The 13,118-nt window shown below is 41.5% G+C and overlaps 1 protein-coding gene across 1 annotated transcript in view; it reads right to left on the bottom strand.

Moving 5' to 3' along the window:
• Nucleotides 1-13,118, bottom strand: part of MYO1D (myosin ID) — a 192,208-nt gene that overhangs the window by 171,905 nt on the left and 7,185 nt on the right. The window contains exons 4-9 of the mRNA XM_014548831.1: nt 11,124-11,289; nt 9,837-9,890; nt 8,493-8,588; nt 5,598-5,714; nt 3,342-3,545; nt 186-205 (exon numbers count right to left, since the gene is read on the bottom strand). Coding sequence (XP_014404317.1) covers nt 186-205; nt 3,342-3,545; nt 5,598-5,714; nt 8,493-8,588; nt 9,837-9,890; nt 11,124-11,289 — 657 coding nt within the window. The remainder of the gene's footprint in view (nt 1-185; nt 206-3,341; nt 3,546-5,597; nt 5,715-8,492; nt 8,589-9,836; nt 9,891-11,123; nt 11,290-13,118) is intronic.

Below are 13,118 nucleotides of genomic sequence, written 5' to 3'. Positions count from 1 at the left end.
GAAGCAGAACAATACGAAATGCAGATTGTCTGATAAAAAAAGCAATGTAATGGATGCAAAACTAAATGGTTTGAGTTTTTAAGATTATTATCAGTATTATGCTTATTGTATTCCAACAACATTCCCCAGGTACATTTCCATACTCAGCTATTTCAATAATTTGCCTACTCCCCCAGGTAACTCACTTCCTTGCTTTGTCTTGAATCTAAAAAGTGAGAAAGCAATGAGTTAATAACTACGTTCTGCGAAAGCTCTGTAAATTTAAAAAATGCAAATATTGATTTATAATGCTAAATAAAGACCTGGGCTAAAGGCCACAGTTTGACATTCCCTGAGAATCAAACACATATCCAATACACAAGGATATACATGCCAAGTCATATGTGGACAAAGGCACTGCACATGAACACAGAGCCATATCCTGGTACAAACATGCTCTGCAATGTCACATCCTTAGAAAGCCTTTCCTTACCAGCTCCCTCCAGCCACCTCCCTCTCTACTGGTCCACATCTATACACACTGCTCCACTCATCACCGCCCCTTCTCTCTGTAATCCACTCCTGTCTTCGCTTAGCTCCCACTAATCCACCAAAACGGCTCATCAAGGACCCCGAGCATCCCTAGAGACACCCTTTCTTGTCCCATTGGTTCTCAACCTTCCTAATGCCGAGACCCTTTAATACAGTTCCTCATGTTGTGGTGACCCCCAATTTCATTGTTACAAATTGAACATAATTAAAGCATAGTGATTATTCACAAAAACAATATGTAATTATATATGTGTTTTCCGATGGTCTTAGGCGACCCCTGTGAAAGGGTCTCGACCCACAGAGAACCTCTGCATTAGAAGGTCATCTCATCCAGATACTCAGCACTCCTCACCTGAGTGCCCCATTCTTCTGGAAAACTCCTCCTCCCTGGGATCCAGGATACCACACTTCCCTAGTTTTGTTATTTCACTGGCTGCTCCTTCTTGGGGACCTTTGGTAGGTCCTCCTCCACCTGACCTCTGAAGGCGGGTATTCCTCCTGGCCCTCTTCTCTTCACTGTCTAACACCTCTCCAAGTGGTATCACCCAAAATTAAACAGCAGTGATACACTACTCCCAAATGTCTTATCCCAACACAGACCTTTCCTCCGAGCTCCACATGCCTATGCGTGACCTGACACCATCATCTCCCCACCCCCCAAAACTGCTCCTATCCTACTTTTAACCATGAATAAATGGCAAGAGAAACATAGGAATTTATTCATTCAGTCAACAAATAGTTGCTGAGGACCTGCTATGTGCAGTTTGTTGACGATACGGTGCTAAGCAAGTATAGACATGGTCTTCTCCAAGGAGCTTACGGAGCCAGGTGAAGGGAAAATCACACACACGCACACGCGCACACACACTGACTCACTCTAAAGGACACGTGTGTGAGATCTGAGGAGAATTGAGCCTGTTCAGTGTTCAGAGAGGCCAGGGAAGGCTTCCCTGAGAAAGTGGGCTGAGATCAGGATGAGTGAGAGTTACCAGGTGAGAGGGGAGAGAAGAACCATCAGAGCAGAGGAAACCGCACGTGCAGGGCCCTGTGGCCGAAGGAGAAAGGGATAAAGACAACGTGTAAGGCCTTAGAGAAGGCTCATGTGCGGGAGTGAAGAACAGAGGCAGGAGAGGTAGGCTGGAGCCAGACCACGTTAAGGAATTCCCTTGATTTCTTCATTCTCCAGACAAACAGGTCCTGTGAATTTTATTTTCCAAACACAGTTGGTCTCAACTCACCCTCTTCTCCCCACTGCCACTGCTACCTTCCTAGCCCAGGCTGTCGCTGTCTCTCTCCTAGATTATTGAAACGTCCCCTTTTAATCGGTCTCTTTGCTACCATTCTTGCCCTCCCCCCTCCCCTCCTCCCCTAAGATTCTCCATACTGAGGTCAGAATGATCATTTAAAAAATTCAAATTTGATGGCACTGTCCCACCTTCAAATCCTCCACTCTCCATTGCACTGAGATGCATTCAAATTCTTCCCAAGACTAAAAACCACACCCGAGACTTACACAAATAAAAAGTGGAACAGAAAGCAATCTCATCAACCAGCAAAATAGAAAAGAAAATGTTAGACTTGAAAAAAATAAAATGTTTGCCACGCAGAAAATAGACCAAGGGTTAAAGTGACCAGCTTTTACAAACGGACGATAAAAAGGTAACAGCCCCAAAGACACATGCACAAAGGATAGAGCCAGGCAATGCTCAGAGTAGATTTAAATACCTTCTATGACAAGATGCTCAGATACACTAGTCATGAAAATTAAAGTAAGAATGAGCTATAACTATGTACCCATAAAAATCAGTAAATTTAACATTTAAAATCAGCATGTCCTTTGGTCTGGCAAGCTCATTCCTGGGCGTCCATCCAACTGAAATAAAAGCACTTGTGTGTAGAGAGAGAGAGATGTATGGGGCCAATTGCAGCATTGTTTGCAGTGGCAACGGAGGAAACAAGGTGAATGCCTTAGGAGGAGGACGGCTAATACATGATGGAACCATCACCGCACACTGGTACACAGAAAAACAGAGTGGAGAAGGCGCCATCCATGGACTTGAAGGGGCCTTCCACGAAGCATTATTAAAAGCAAAATGGGGTGTGTGAGAGGGGACCATCTGGCGAGGGACCCGCAAAGCAAGTGCCCTGGGCTTGCCAGTCTTAGGAGGAGGACGGCTAATACATGATGGAACCATCACTGCACACTGGTACACAAACAGAATGGAGCAGACGCCATCTGTGGACTTGAAGGGGCCTTCCACGAAGCATTATTGAGTGAGAGAAGCAAAATGGGGGGTGTGAGAGGGGACCATCTGAGCAAGGGACCCCAAAAGCAAGTGCCCTGGGCTTGCCAGTTGGTCGGTCAGCTTTGCTTTTCTCAGATCATTTTCGAACAGAGATGCTCACAGTCAGGGGTGTTGATGTAGACTGTGATGGCCAAAAAGTATCATGACCAAAGTCTCTAAAAGCCTGAAGCTACTTTCAAGGGACCTCTGAACACATCCTCACAGCAATTCACTAAAACTGCAACTGAGCCTGGCGGGTATAGCACAGTGATTGAGTGTAGACCTATGAACCAGGAGGTCACGGTTCAATTCTGGTCGGGGCTCGTGCCCGGCTGTGGGCTCCATCCCCAGGAGGGTGTGTGCAGGAGGCAGGCAATCAATGAGTCTCTCTCATCATTGATGTTTCTCTCTCTCCCTCTCATCCTTCCTCTCTGAAACCAATAAAAATATTTTTTTAAAAAGTAAATAAGATAAAATGAAACTGAGACCCACACCAGGCCCAGAGAACATGAGTTGAAATCCCACCTTCGCGAAGGCGTCCCTGCCGTAGCACGCTTCCTGCTCCGTGTGCTGCTTGTCAATGATGTCACGCCCTGTGGCCACAGTCCGGTAAAGAAGGGCTTTCTCAACCATGTCCGTCTTGGTGGAGAGCAATTCTGCTATGATGGATACGACCTTGCCGTTTTCAATGAGAGGAGTGTCACCATCCACTACAAATTTTAAATTTCCCTATACCAGGAGTGAAGAAATGAGACACACCATTGCCAATGAGATTCTGAAATAGTATGTCAGGGATACAGTTATATAATGCAAAGTGACTCTGTTTGTAGCACATATTTTCCTAAATATCCTATCCAATAAAAGAGTAATATGCAAATTAACCATCCCTCCAATACAAAGATGGTGGCGCCCAGTCCTCTCAGCCCCGCTGGAGTCCTCTGGTCCTGGGGTGTGGCCACTGAGAGCAGGGCCTGCTTGGCCGGCGCCCCAGCGACCCGGGAGCGGTCAAGCGGGCCCTGCAGACAGCAGAGAACCACGAGGAGCGGGCCTAAGCCATCAGTAGGACATCCCCTGAGGGCTCCCGAATTGGAGAGGGTACAGGTCGGGCTGAGTGACCCCCCCCTCTGCCCCCGTGCATGCATTTCATGCACTGGGCCTTTGGTATGACATATAAATACCTAGTGCTTCATCCATTATTTTTCCTCTCCAGAAACCTGTCTCTTTTAACTTTCAGTATATGTTTTTGATGGGTAGATGTTTTATATTTTGATGTAGTCAAATCTATGCATCTTTTGCTTATGAATCTTTCTTGGGTGTCATACTTAGACCATCTGCACTCCAAAGATTTTATAAGTATTCAATATTTTCTTCTAATAGTTGAACAGTTTTTTCGTACATTTAAGCTTTTGATCCACCTAGAATTTGTCTGTATGTGGGGTAAAGTAAGAGTCTAACCTTGTTTTTTCTGACAGTTTGTTAGTTGCTCCAATAGTACTTACTGAATAGTTCAGCTTTTCGTCCTGATTTGAAATGTTACCACTATTATATTCAAATCCTCCCCAAGTTGTTGAGTCTATTTATATTCCATTCATTCAAGAAACACTTACTAACCAAGTGTCCAGCACATCAGCTAATCGGCTGATTAAGCTGGTGAATTTTGCAACAAGTTTTAAGGTTTTGTAGCTTTTATTATCACTTAAAATCTGGTAAAAATTAGTCATGTTTCTTCTCCCCGCTTCCCCCTACTCTACTCTTCTTCTTTAATACATTTTTATTTGCTCCTCTTACATGTTTACTGTTTCAGGTAAATTCTAGAACGATTATGGCAACTTCAAAACAAAATTTCTATTTGGATTCCGGAGGATACTGTTTTAACTATATTTATAAAGTAGTTTTAGGAATGAGACAATTTATCACATTAAAGTCTCCCAGTCAGAAACATAAGGTATCATTTATATTGCTACATAGTATTTTTATATAGGTCCTGATTCATTTAGAGTTAAATCTTATGGTAAAGTGCAAGGTAATTTTTATTCCATATTTGAATTCATGCTGTCACTCATTTATTGTAAGGTTGCATGTTCATTATGTTTTAAACATGTCCAAATATACAGGGGCAGGCAAAAGTTGGTTGACAGTTGTTTGCATGGAAAAAGACATGCAGGCTATGATTATTACAACAGCTGTATTAACTCAAAAGAATGTCACAATGCAACTGTGAACCTACTTTTGCCCACCCCTGCACAGATGGTTAATGAAAGAAATCTAACCCAGGGTTCTTCCCTTCCTCTGGGTTTGGTGTGGGGTCGTGGAAAACAACTGGACCATAATGCGGCCAGCGTGATCCATGGTGCTGGCGGCCGTGAACTCTGTGCCTCTGACCCAGTCATGCTGCCCCCTGTTGGGCTCATCCCCGAACCTGCAAAACGAAACCATCAAAACTCCGGTTCCAATAATCTATGACTCCAATGTTTCCAATGCTGTTAGGAATTTATTCTGTCCAAAAGTTTTTAGTCACATCATTGCTGAATTCTTTCATTCTTGAGATGAACCACTTCAAAGTCAGACATACCAATAAGATAATTAAGTCAAGCCACAGTCTCAAATCCTACCGTGACTTGGAAAATATTATTATATGGTGGAGAGAACTCTTGATGGAGAAATTTCTTCAAAACATTACTTCTGAAATCTACAGGGGGGAAAAAAACCACCCAAACTCTTCTGAAAGAGCATCCTACCTCCACAGGGAGGTGACAGATTCTGAGAGACGTCCCTACTCACCAAGTGAAGAATAGTCGCCAAAATTTTATACACCGTCTGAATCTCCTCAGGTTTGAAGCCAATTACTTTCATGGCATCAGCTACCACTTTGAATTCGGCGGCATCATTGATAGAAGACTAGGAATGAAAATGGAAAAGTTAAGTCACAGGCATTTCACATGAGCATTAAAACAATGATGAGACAAAATTTAAGTTTAGTCAAGGTCTTGATGCTTGTGTCGTACGTCATTGAGAATGCAGAGAAAATAAAAATGATTTCCAGGGTAGAAACGTCCTGCAGCACCAACAACGCCCACTTGTGTGTGAGAGCTGCTGTCACTCCTGGACCCTCCAGGAGGGAGCAAGTCCTAAGCTGACTCAGCGAAGGGGATCGCTGCTCTGGGATGAAGGAAGGAAACAGCAGGGGATGTGAGCTCCAAAGGGAAACCCTGGCTGTGGAGCCTCTAAGACACACACATGCCTGGCATCGTCTCCTGGGCCTTTGGTCCCTCACTCGGTCTTGCCGAGGCTGGAAACAGCACTCCCTCTCCTGCACGGCCAGGCTTTCTATTTCACAGGTGAGGAAAAGAAGACCCTCAACACAAAGCAACCTGCCTCAATCATTCAATGAAGCTAGCAGTCAACAGTCTGGGCCTATAATTTCACCTTTTCACAGACATTCAGTGCATCTGACCTTCTAACTGGTTCAGGGGGTTTGCTATAGATGAAATGTGTGTGTCCCCGCAGAATTCCCAAGTTGAAATCCTAACCCCAAAGGCGATGATTTTAGGAGGCGGGGCCTTCGGGAAGCGATGAGGTCATGAGGGTGGAGCCCTCACAATGGGGTTAGTGCCCTTTTATCAAAGAGGCACAGAGATTTATTGTCCCTCCTGCCCTGTGAGGAGGCGCCATCTATAAACCAGAAAGCGGGCCTTCACCAGACACTGAATCTGCAGGCACCTTGATCATGGACTTGACAGCCTGTGAGAAATAAACATCTGTTGTGTATTACAAGCCACCCAGCTTATGGTATTTTTGTTGTAGCAGCTGACGGGACTAAGCCTTGAGAAGCTGTAGCCACCAGGTTAGAAACCTAAGTGTATCAACAGAAATTCACAAGGAAGCAAATGGCAACTGCCTATCTTCAAAGTGCTCCCAAAGCAGCACCTGGCGGGCCCGACTGGCCCTTTCCCTGGCAAGTTTCTCACCTGCTGAGAAAGGGCACAGGAAGGGGTCCTCCAGTGTCTGGGACACAAACACGCGAGGTCTTCCACCTACCTGTTCTTTGACCCTGGGCAAGACACTTCACCTCACTGAGTCTCAATTTCCTCATGGGTAAAATGGACATAATAACATATTTCTTACAGGACTGCTGTGAGAACTGAATGAGAATTCATAGAAAGCACCTGCTTAGTTTTTAACACATAAAAAACACTGGACAAGTATCAGGTTACACATAAACTGTGATCAATAATTATTTCTGGATGGTAGGCTTCAGCATATTTTTGTTTCCTTTAGGTTAATCTTATTTAAGAAGACACTATGACCATGTATATAAGTCTTTGTTTTTATTAGAGAGGAAGAAATAAAAAAGAGGAATGGAAAACTTTGATGAAAAGGGAACCTAAACTAAATTTAGCTTAAAGAGAAGGCTAAATGTTCATTTAATTCTTGCTTTTCGGGGGGGTGGGGGGGGGGACAGTTGGGCAAGGGGCTCTGTAAGACCTGGCCAAAAGTAATTTGGTCAATAAGACAATTCGATAAAAAGGAATGTTTTTTAAGTGTTGGATGTACAGTCCTTTATGCATCTTTAGTACCTCTGGCCTATCTCAGAAGCTGGAGTGTTGTCCTCTAATGTTTTGTTTTTAATTAATTTCTGGCCAAATACCCTGTTCTCTGATGAATGTAAAAGTAAAAAAAATCATGCAACTTAAATGTCAAACGATGGAAAATTAATTGCAAAACCCTAAATATAATTTATTTCTATGCACGGCAATAAAAATACAGGTAAACTAGTAATGCAGGTATCATTAGCTTAAGATGAATAATAAACATTTTGAAATAAAAAGAACACCTCCCACATCTTAGATCCCTGCCTTTTATATATTCTTTTATTTTCCCCCCAATGCATTCTTAATTATAGAAGACATTTAAAATATGGAAAAGCAGAACACAAATATCTGTAATACCATCAATCCAGAATAAACTATTAAAATGTTGATCTATTTCTCTCTATATCATATTTTATGTATTTGTAAACAGTACCTTCCCCCAACAAATTAGGATAATACTGTGACTATTGTTTCATATCCTACCATCAACAAACTATTATTAGGATTTTCTGACCAGCAGAAAAACAACTAAAATAAAAGCAAAAAGTACCTGCATTGCATGCCAGGACTCGTATGCAAGGGAAGGGGGGAAAAAAAGGTAAAACGTCAAAGCTAAACGGAAATGCTGCAAAGGTCACAAAACTACTGCTAGGCTACATCAATAGCTGAAAAAAATAGTGAATGGAGAACTTTGATAGTCATTTCAACCAAAATGTTCTTAAATTTTCTCTTGTTTTAACAACTTGCCTTTGGCCAAATCACATGGTATTTTCTTTTGAGGTAGATTTCCTAATCATACAGTAACATTTTTATAGTGTCAAAATAAAAGAAGAGGATTAAAAATGAAAAGAAACCACAAGATCACAGGAGAGAAACTTCCTGTCAGATGGTGATGAGATAAAGTAATGGGTTATTAGGCAAAGTTGTCGAGTCAAGCACGCATTGCCTCTCTGCCCCTGAGAATTTTAATAAGGGAAGAGCCATTCATTTGCCTAAAGGCAGCAGGCTGGACCCGATAATCATTTAATGTCCCCTCCCATCCTCTGATTCTGTATCTGAACAGTCTCAAAGAGGAAACGCTCACCTTTAACTGAGCTCCGACATGGATGTAGTTGTAGGATGAAAGGGATTTCTGGAGATGCAGAGAGCGGAGCATCTGTTCAGAACCTCCTTGGAGTAGCTGAAAAATAACGCAAAGTAAATGAGCAAAATACATACTAAACCAAAATTACCAGATGTTCTGACAATGGCAATCGAGCTTTTATTCATTTTCTGGGCTTCATTTACTGAGGTCCTCCTGTTTCCGGCTTTAAAGTTTTATTTTGTTTGTTTTTTTTACCTTGAAGGTAAACGGTTTCAGTAGTTATTAGTCATGCAGAATGTTATACAATCGTGAAGAAGATAACTTTAAAAGTCTTAGTTCTTTCGTAATAAAACTGGCATGAAAGGTTTTTGCTTTTCCTCTGGTCATTTGTGAAACAGGAGCCCAGGCTCTATGCTGGTTACTTGCTTAGCAGCCTCAATACCCAGACAGGTTAAAGTTGTGTTTGAGAATTCAGAAAAGTCAATATTGCCGTGGAAGTAAGAGGTGCCCGCAGGCAGTCACAGACTGAATCACAATGGAAAAAACCAGCTTTTCCTCATCCATCTCTGGGTCTCAGGCAAGGAGGACAATTGGATAACTGTCAAAGTTTACACGTGGAAATCAATCTTACTGATTTATAATTTTGTTTTATAAAAATCCAAGATGGTATTGTTTAATTTGATCACACAGTTTATTTATAAGCACTGGTTTATATTACATTGGGCTCTAAAAAAAGTATCATAAAGTATCAGACTTGTTTTCTCAGTAGAAAGACTTGCCAACAGGAGGGCTATTCTAAAAGATTCTGTCTTAGTCGCTAAGAGCATTCCCAAAAGAGGTATTCATAGTTTTTTTTCCAAAGCAATCACAGCTTTGATAGGGTAAAGACAACAATTCTCTTGAATTATGAATTCATTTTTTAAGTACTCATATCGCTTTATAGTCTCCAAGAGCAAAATAAATGGAGTCTGTGCTCCCACCTCTAAGTTCCCAAATTGAACAGCTTCAATTCAAAATAAAACAAAATTAATTTAACATATTCAGGATGTCCCACTTCAAAAGCTTTTACAAGTCATTTAACTGTTAGCTACACTGCAAAGAAATGCAGGCGCTGCTCAACCAAGGCAGTCACCTGGCTGGTTACCCACCTGGCAGCTCTGTCTCATAGTCATGTTACTCAAATCTCTGAGGACGCACATGGGGTAGGATGTGCGCATGCGTGTGCTGTGTCATGGGCCAATGGAGGCAAGGGAGGCACAGGACAGGGGAGAACCCCAACATAAACACATTCATTTCCTGCACAACTGAGCAAATGATCAATTATCTGCACCACAGATGACTAACCTGATAGAAAGAATGAAAGCTCCTTTCTCCTGGCTGTTGCACAATCACGCGAGACTAAGAAACAAACAAATTAAAATTGTTAATTTGAGAATGTACCCCTGAAACAAAACAGGAGCCACCCTCTCAGGGAGTCCTGTATCAACAGTGAGTGTAAATGTCCTGAGGATCCCATGGACAGTACCCATCAAACGAGGTCTCCTTTATGGGGTTTTCTGTGCAATTTGTTGGTAATTCTTTTTACTGCTTAAAACAGAGTTCTTGACCCTAAAGATGATTTTTTTTTTTTTTGGAGGAAAAATTGGAAGTGGAGAGAATAGGAAGGAGCAATTAGGGATGAAGAGCCTCAACATTCCCTTCCCCAGGGCCTGCTGGGATTGCAAAGCGCAATGCCTTATATTCTGTAATAAAATCAGTTGAGTAAGATCAGTCTACAGAGACCCCTGCCTGACGTGGTTCCCAAAAGACTGCTATGAAGAGGCTGCTACTATAAAATGCATGTTCATTCACAGGGGCCCCCTTGACAGAATATGTACGTGAAGTGAAGCCATGAAACATTTGGAAAAACCCTGATAATACCTGGCATTTCCTGTCCTTTTTAAACTGCCTCTGATAGAAACACATAATTTCCTTATTAGTCTGACTTCAATTTCACAAACAAAAATGGACTGTACTGCAATTGTACTGCCATAAAGAGTGCTACAAACAGAAACGAGACGAAAATGAGATTTCAAATTAATCAGAAGTAAAACATATGGAAGTAGGAAAGCAATACGTTGTATACCTTAAACCTATGTACAATGCTATATGGCAGTTATATCTCAATTTAAAAAAGAGTATGGACATGATTGTTTGAAAAGAGTGTCATTCAGGGAATGAACATGATAGCTCTTCTGCAATGCATTAAAAACAAACAAACAAACCAAAAACCCCCAAAACATATGGGAGGTGGTGATGTATAAAAAGGGTAGAACTGATTAGTCCTCGATTGGTGTTTGGTTAAAACTTACCCAGAAGTGGGCACACACTCACAGACCACCCCCACCCCTCCCACTCACATATCTAAATCTTTACCCACAAAATCTGTAACTTTGTTGAACTTCCTATTGTAAATGCTAATAAAAGAACATGAAAAGAGAATATCCTGTCACAGAAAGCTAACTGAGGAGCAGGAAGAGAGGGAGAATTAGATTAAAAGCTACTTTGAAGCAATTAAAGAAATTCTCTAATTAGGTTTATAAAAACAACCTTCAGCACTTATGTTACCCTGAGAAATCAAGCACATTTTACCTTCTCCAGTAAGTAGTTACTGATATGTCCGCCAATAGGGTCCCCCTTGAAATCAAAGTTGATATCCATGTATTTCCCAAACCTGCTTGAGTTGTCATTACGGTTGGTTTTGGCATTGCCAAAAGCTTCCAGGACACAGTTGGACTTAAGTAGCATATTCTTCACCCTTGAACACAGACAAATCAAAGTCTTTATAAAAAGTTTTAAAGGCTGGGCCTTAAAAAAAAACTAGATTTCATTAAAAAGCATGCAAATATTTATACAAAGATGTTTACTACAGCACTGTTTGCTAAACAATGTACACGTCTGCCCCCCAACACAACCTAAATGTCTACCAATAGGGACGAATAGAAATAAATTACTGTTTCCCAGTATAATATATACTGATAAAGAAAAATGTCCAGAATATATTAATGAGAAATTAAGTTGAAATATAATATGTATTGCAGGATCTGTGTGTGTGTGTGTGTGTGTGTACACATATGTGAGTGAATGTACTCATGCACATGTGTTAGTAAATGCTTTTAAAAAATCTAGAGGGAACAGTACACTTCACTATGGTTACCTAGGCTGATGAGGTAGGTAGGATGGGATTTCAGGAAATGTTCACCTCCAACATAATGCTGTAATTTTTAGTTTTTCTTTTAAATAAACATGTTTTATTTACATAAAGAATAATCTTAAAATAGTATGCTCTGAAAAGAAAGGGTGAAACAGAAAATGAGACAATTTCTAAAAGTACTTGCTTATAAAGCCTAGAATTGTGAAATTAATTGCACTTACTTATATGTCATCAGTGTGGTTTTTATTATTTTACAAATTGCTCATCGTTTCATTTGAAGCTCTATGGCATCTCTCTTGTATCAGTTAATTCATTTTTAAAAATATATATACTTTTCTTGATTTCAGAGAGGAAGGGAGAGGGAGAGAGAGAGAAACATCAATGATGAGAGAGAATCCTTGATTGGCTGCCTCCTGCACGACCCCTACTAGAGATCGAGCCTGCAACCCAGGCATGTGCCCTGACCCAGAATTGAACCGTGACCTCCTGGTTCATAGGCTGATGTTCAACCACTGACCCACGCTGGCTGGGCAGTTAATTCATTTTTTAATGATTGCTATCCTTCTACAGAGCAGTCTCTCCTGATGGACATATTTTAACTTCATCTTACTACTTATGTCTTTTCTATTTCACTGACAGAATTCATCTCATATGAACATACCTGCAGGAGTAAACGGGGAAGGGAGGCCCCAGCTGGCAGCCAGAAGGCCCCGATTGGCTCTGATCACCAGCCAGGCCTAGGGACCCTACCCGTGCGTGAATTTCATGCACCGGGCCTCTAGTATGCCATATTCCACTACACCAACTGGGTTTAGTTATAAAATCAATTTTGTTCTCAGCCAGTTATTCTCCTGAGCTCTTAAGGAAATTTTAAAAACTTACTCATATTTTTGTCTTATTTAGATTGCAAAGACAGAATGAGAAGTGGGAAATGTGACCAAAGAACAAAAATATATCTTCTGCCCTGACCATCCAGCCCAATTACAACAAAAAGAAGAAAGCCCACATCAGGTAGTGTACTCTAAATTCTCTTCTCTCACATCAAACCAGCATCCCTTCTTTCTATTCATAAAATTGAAGCTAGAGATATGTATATGGAATGTTGCTCTTCAGTAAGGGAATATTGAGTTTCAAAGTAGCAACTCTGAAAAAATCCTTTTTTCTCTTCAAAAAGTCCACACCACATAAGAAAGTTGAGTCAGGGGAGACCAAGATGGCGGCATAGGTAAACACCGGAGACTGCTGCCGCAAACAACCACTTCAAAAATACGACTAAAAGACGGAACGAACATCACCCAGAACCACAGGAAGGCTGGCTGAGGAGAGACTCTTCAACTAGAAGGAAAAACAACAGCATACCGAGGCTCAGAGGAGGCGCAGTGTGGAAAATACTCAGGTACGGAGGTGCGCGCGCAAAGCGGGCTGGTGGCTGA

This window comes from Myotis brandtii, unplaced genomic scaffold (genome assembly GCF_000412655.1).
Source record: "Myotis brandtii unplaced genomic scaffold, ASM41265v1 scaffold523, whole genome shotgun sequence".
Taxonomy (NCBI): Eukaryota; Metazoa; Chordata; class Mammalia; order Chiroptera; family Vespertilionidae; genus Myotis; species Myotis brandtii.
The sequence above is the reverse complement of the archived record's forward strand: the minus strand, read 5'-3'. Positions and strand labels throughout refer to the sequence as shown.